The following is a 6,739-nucleotide window of genomic DNA, read 5'->3' on the forward strand; positions in this document are numbered from 1 at the left end:
AATGAGTACAAAAACAAAGAAGACTTATTTTGAAACAAAAAAATATTAAGGACTAAATGTGTACAAAAATATCAATGACTAAATATGTACAAAAATATTAAGGATTAAATGTGTACAAAATGAGAAATATATTACCCTATTAAGTCATTTTTCTCGGCTAACATGGAGTAACCGGTCATAAAGACCGAATATGTACAGTTTAACAAGTTGAAGGGTTAAATGTGGATGAAAAAAAAAACTCAGTGACCAAATATGTACAAATTAAAAAATATATTACCCTTTTAAGTCGTTATCTCAAGTTATTAACTGGTGTCATGCATTAAAACAATATACTGTAGTTGAATTCTTATTTTAAGCATCGAAACAAATATCATGCACTTTGGCTCCATTTTGATTTTTGATGTAAAGTACTTTTGTAATTTTATGCAAAGTAAAATTACAAGGCACTAAATTTATGGCCAAATCAATTGTAAAGATTCTACATTAACAAAAAAATAAGTAGAATTTTGGTCCTCTTGTACATGAAAAATTAAAAATCCTTATTAGTTATATTTAAATTTATTATTATAATAATTAGCTTAAAATATACTGTTATAATGGTTTAAAATTTATGTTTTTATAATAAATTTTATATTTTTATTAGTTTTTATACAGAAACTCGATTCTGATCAATTTACATGATAGTAATTTTATCTATCAATATGATAAAGCTGTTACAGTGAAAGTATACACAAATTAATGAAATTTTAGTTACACCTAAACCTTATCTATCATTTAAAAAATGTTTTTTTTTTTTTTTATAAAAAAAGAACATATTTATTATTTAGATAAATATACGTTGAAGGCTTATTTAAAATAATAATTAATAAATAAACAACCCCACTCAATCACTCATTCTTACTCTCTCTCTCTTGTCCTCTCTGTCAGTTTAACTGCAAAGGGCCCTACGTTACTTTCGTTTCCACTATAAAATGCAATCAATTCTCTCTCTGTCCTCTAAATTCTACTCAATCTTTACTTCAATTTTCAATGGCTACTGTTCAAGTAAGCAACGGCGCAATTTCCGATTCTTCCCCGTTAAGGAAGTCGCCGTCGTTCCGGTACGCTCGGAAGAAGTCCATATCACGAACAGCCACGGAGATTGACGATATCATTAATCACTTACATGGCTCCGATCCTGTTCGTTTTGAGCTCAACCGCCTCGAAAACCAATTACGAGGTAATTCGTTTAATTCCATCATACTTCATCAATTTCTCTTCGGTTTCGTTGAGTGTTAGTCTGAAATCCACAATTTTCACGTTTAAAGTGGATTTCGTTACAATTTCAAGTTTCAGAACATATGGCTTTCTTTTTTGTACAAAGTTAACGCGTAACTTGTTGTGTGTTTGTGTGAGTGTGAGTGAGTTTTCATACATATGAATTTTAACTATGATACCGTGTGAAATTTGAAGTAAAATGCTCAAAAAACATAAGTCAATTTCACATCCGAGAAATAAAAGGTCTGAGTTTCCATAATCAAGAGTGATTCTGGTATTGAGGGAGTTTGGTTGATCTCAAATGAAAATTTCTACTTTTAGCAAGTGTAGCAAGAATATGTGTAGAGATTTTTTGAGTTTTCTAATCTAATCAACCATTTAAGCACATTTCTTGGGTATTATTTACGCCAGAACTGAAATCTTATACGGATTGTGAGTTATCTATCATAAACAACTGATAAAATTGTCCGAAGTTCCTCAAATTTCCTTGATATTACATCTACTTTCTACACTTTCAGATAAAGATAGGGAATTGGGAGATGCATATACAGAAATCAAGGCATTGAAGTACCAAGAGCATCTTAAAGAGAAGGCAGTGGAAGAGGTGCTGCTGTTCTTCACATTTTTCATCCAATTATTACCATTGAGTTTTATGTGTTATAGATGATTCTTATGCCTTTTGGCTCACAGTCTGTTATTTTTATCCTGTTGCAGCTAAATGATGAGCTAAACAAAGTTGATGAAAAGCTTAAGAAAACTGAATCCCTTTTGGAAAGCAAGGTACCACAATGCCTCGTTCTTACTTCTATTAAGCTTACTTTTCTTTATACTATAATCTTTTATAACATGAGTTGATCAAGTTATGTTATGGGATTACAGAATTTAGAGATTAAGAAGATAAACGATGAGAAAAAGCAAGCTTTAGCTGCACAATTTGCTGCAGAAGCCACCCTTCGAAGAGTTCATGCAGCCCAAAAGGATGATGAGATACCTCCTATTGAAGCCATTATTGCTCCATTGGAGGCAGAACTCAAGTTGGTTAGAATGGAGGTAAGGACACTGGACACTAAATTACACCCATGATATTAAATTTCCCTTATAGAAAAGAAAAAAGTGTTTTCAACATGGTGATGACAGAGTTTTCTGATTTTGATTTGACATGTTGGATGTTGGATGCTTCCTCTATCAGGTATCAAAGTTGCAGGATGACAATAGAGCACTTGATCGCCTCTGTAAATCTAAAGAAGCTGCTCTTTTGGAGGTAGAAAGAACTGTTGAAATAGCCATGGCAAAAGCATCCATGGTTGATGATCTTCAGAACAAAAACCAGGAACTCATGAAACAGATTGAGATATGTCAGGTTAGCTTATAGGGTTGTTAAATGCAAGAAATAGCAACTTATAAACAAAACGAATGAATATGTTTAATCTATATAGTGTTATGAACATGTGAGTTGTGATGCATGATGCATGCAGGAGGAAAACAGGATCTTGGATAAAATGAACAGACAGAAAGTTTCAGAGGTTGAAAGGTTAACTCAAACTGTTGGTGAGCTTGAGGAAGCTGTTTTGGCTGGTGGAGCTGCTGCCAATGCTGTGCGTGATTATCAACGCAGGATGCAAGAGATAAATGTAATCATTTCTCTCAACAACAATTTATCATGTAGTATTTAATTTTGCAACATGGAAATAAATTATTATTTTTTAATTTTTTTTTCCAAAAACTTGTGTAGGAAGAGAAGAGAGTCTTGGACCGTGAACTTGCACGTGCTAGAATTTCTGCAAATCGAGTAGCTGTCGTTGTGGCAAATGACTGGAAAGATGCAGACAACAAAGTAATGCCTGTTAAGCAATGGCTCGAAGAAAGAAGAGTTTTCCAGGTTTGCATTACCTACACAGTAGACAGTACACAGTAGACAGTAGACGTTAGACAATAGACAGTAAACAGTAAACAATAGACAATAGACAGTAGACGGTAGACGGTAGACAGCAGATAAAAAATACACAGTACACAGTACAGAACATGCTATACGATTCATTTATTTATGTTGAGGATAGCATTATCATAAAAAATCCAATATGTTTTATATATTTTTAGGGAGAAATGCAGCATCTAAAGGAGAAACTAACAATTGCAGAACGTACAGCAAAGGCAGAAGCACAGTTAAAAGTGAGTTATTTGTTATTATTATTTATTTTTTTCGTTTGTCATTAGAAACTTAAGTTTGGTGTTTGTTATAAATGTATAGGAAAAATATCTTTTGCGTTTCAAAGTTTTGGAGGAAAGATTTAAATCATTGTCATCTCCTCGTAAGACTGGTCTCCCAGAAAGACCTGTGAGCAATGGACGCCAATCTCTAGGAGGAGGACTTGAAAAGATATCAAGATCATCATCAAGTAGATTTTCTTCAAGAAATTTACCCAAAAATGGGGGTATGATGAGTACCTCATCAAAAATACATGATTGTAGCAAATTAGTAGATGATCATGATGATGATGAATTTGAAGAGAATGGGAAAGATAAGTCGAACCACAAACACAAAGATTTTGTTTCGGGAATGTTGTATGATATGTTACAAAAGGAGGTTTTGAACTTAAACAAAGCTTGTCATCTAAAAGATCAAAACCTTAAAGACAAAGACAACACAATTGAGGTTTGCATTTCATTTTGCTACACACTATTTATTATTCATCATTTTAATTATCTACTTTAAAATTTTGAAAATTTACAGGTATTGGCAAGGAATGTTGAGACACTAAATAGGGCAATGGAGGTCGAGGGTAAAAGAACAAGGAGAGAAATAGCTGCCATGGAAAAGGAACTTGCTGCATTGCGTCTTGGTGTTGGTAAAGGGCGGGAAAATCAAATCGCACGTCGAACTAGTGCTCCTAGGTTAATCTTTTATTATTATTATTATTATTATTTTTTTTATATGCATATAAAATGAAAATGATTTTTGGAAAATCAGAAAATGGAAGTAACTAATTGCATTTTTATTTGTTTGTTTGTGCAATGAACAGGAGTCGAGTGATGAGTTGAGCTATAAGAAGTACATGAGGTAGATTATTAGATTGATTCATTATTTTGTAAAACAAGTAATCGTTTGTGACTCATATTGTATGCTTATATATATGGAGTAATATTATTTACAATGTCCAATAAATATTTGCTACATCACCTCTGTATATATAAATACCTTTAAGACACAAGTTTTCACTCGTGACTTAAGCATTAGCTTTGTGAGATAGATATTTGTTGTGAAAACGAGCGTAAACAATGTGGGTTTTTTTTGGTAGTGGGGACGACATGAGGAAATGCATTGCTTTTGCACATGTTCGTTCAACTGTCATCTTTAAGGCATAAGAGAATTGAGAATTTAATTATGTAGATGTTTAATTGATAAGAATATTCATCCCCACAGTTTGGTCCCTAAAGATGCCATATCGACGCAAGTTGAGAACTTTCAAGACCTAGGGTTTCCTGGGACATGGTCCGTTACATGATCCTTAGCTTAAAATTAGACATGAACCATGGGTATATACATACAAATATGTATATTTGTGCAAAATAATACACATACAAATAAACAAATAAATATGCCCACTTACATGTGATACACCAGACATATACTTTTTTAAAATAATTAAGGAATAGCAAGTTGGCTATTTTTCTTGATCTATATCCTGGTGAAAGAAAGAACTTTTAAGTGGGTTTATAAGGTTTTCTTCGCCCTTCAAAGGTATTAGTGGAGTTCAAGGATGCGCCAAGCCCCACATGAGCATATATGTGGCCCATGAATTAAATAAGACCAAGAGATCAAAAAGAGTAGGTTGGTGTTATTTTGGATTATAAATGATAAATGATGCAACATTATAACCATTATAAATGATCAATTAATTTGGATAATAACCATATTGTTCACTTATTTTCTCCTTTTGTGTATCCTAAATATGATCAGTAGAAAAGTTGGCACTGCAGTCAGTATGTTATGATCATGTACATATACGGACAATTTTCCAAAAAATAAATAATAAATAATAAAAATAATAAAAAAAAAACTTGTTTGCTAGCTATCACGTAGTATGCAAAAAAAAAAAAATAGAGGCCCTAAAAATCATATGTTGATGTTCGAGGATGACAACAACATCATGGATTTGGATATATATACATTGTGAAAGTTTTCCAACCACTCAAGTCTTATTACCCATAAGTCTATGTGGATAGATGCACATGATCATGATTTATGTGACATCCTATGTCTTTTGAAAACACGGTATCGTTTAAAAGATGCACATTTTAGAAACTTTGTAAATGCATAGAGTGATACATAAAATAAAAAGTATTACATAGTATAACAAAAGCCCACAAAAAAGTGTAAGATGTCATATGATTACATATACTCGATATATTATGTTTTTTTTTTAAACGGCGATCATATTATTAAAGCTAAAAAGCAAACAAACAACAACAGCACAAGCGATGAGCTCGAGCCAAAATACAAAAAACAATCCAAAAGAGACGAGGAGTTCCAAGCATGCCAATCAAAAGAAGGGAGGTGGAGGTCGCAACTCGATTGGTTAAGGCTTTTGTAATATATGGGAGGTGGAGGTCGCGAGTTCGAGTCTTCCCCCTTTCCTTCAACAAATTAATTCTTAATATATTATGTGTTTACATTTTCACATACATGTTGTTACCTCGAATTTCTCCCATAAACACACAAAAATAAGCAATTAAATATGATATCATCACCAACTCATCTCAAGTTACTAAATAAAATAACCTACAACCTAATTGGCACAAAAAAAATTTAAAAAAAAAAAAAAAAAACTATTAATCACTCTTATATATGTTTTAGGGACCAATTGGTAGCATCAAAACGACCACCAAATCAATTTTGAAAGTGTATGAGGAAAATGTTGGAAATATATCTACTATCACGACATATTAGTGACAACATTCATGATCTTGATGTGAATGAGTCGAATTACTTGTCTTCGGGTCTATTAGTGAACTTTCTCTCTAGGGATTATAAAACTAGAAATATTCTTGTTATTGCTTCGACTCGTATTCCCTAAAAAGTGGATCTCACTCTAGGGATGAGCGTGGGACGGAACCGGTACCGACCCGTCCCGTTCCCGATTTCCCGAATACCGAATTTGATCAAAAGTTAATCCCGAGTACCGAACCGAATTAACATCACCGGTACCGGTACCGGGAATGGTACCGGTACTCGGTACTAGTACCGGTACCGGCGGTACCGATTCCCGAATTTCATGTATTTGGAGTACCAAGTACCGTCCCGTATTTTTAAATTCGGTACGGTTATGTACCGGTTCCGGTACGGTACCGGTACGGGATCAAGATTTGGGACAAACTGCTCATCCCTATCTCACTCTAATAGCTCCTATGAGAATGTATTCATTACATACTTAGCTCAAGACCAGAACAATAAATGAGATAAATTAATTAGGTAATTATTTTA

The 6,739-nt window shown here is 33.2% G+C and overlaps 1 protein-coding gene across 1 annotated transcript; it reads left to right on the forward strand.

Moving 5' to 3' along the window:
• The first annotated feature begins 982 nt into the window (after positions 1-982).
• LOC145111320 (microtubule-associated protein 70-1-like) lies at positions 983-4,431 on the forward strand. The gene is made up of 11 exons (XM_079047608.1): positions 983-1,219; positions 1,776-1,861; positions 1,972-2,037; positions 2,137-2,307; positions 2,447-2,617; positions 2,733-2,888; positions 2,990-3,136; positions 3,355-3,426; positions 3,506-3,910; positions 3,989-4,149; positions 4,278-4,431. Exons 1-11 carry the CDS (start codon positions 1,030-1,032, stop codon positions 4,294-4,296), a joined length of 1,644 nt encoding a protein of 547 aa, XP_078903734.1. The 5' UTR covers positions 983-1,029; the 3' UTR covers positions 4,297-4,431.
• Positions 4,432-6,739: the final 2,308 nt, after the last annotated feature.

This window comes from Lactuca virosa, chromosome 5 (assembly GCF_052849685.1).
Source record: "Lactuca virosa cultivar CGN04683 chromosome 5, Lactuca_virosa_CGN04683_v6, whole genome shotgun sequence".
NCBI classification, from domain to species: Eukaryota; Viridiplantae; Streptophyta; class Magnoliopsida; order Asterales; family Asteraceae; genus Lactuca; species Lactuca virosa.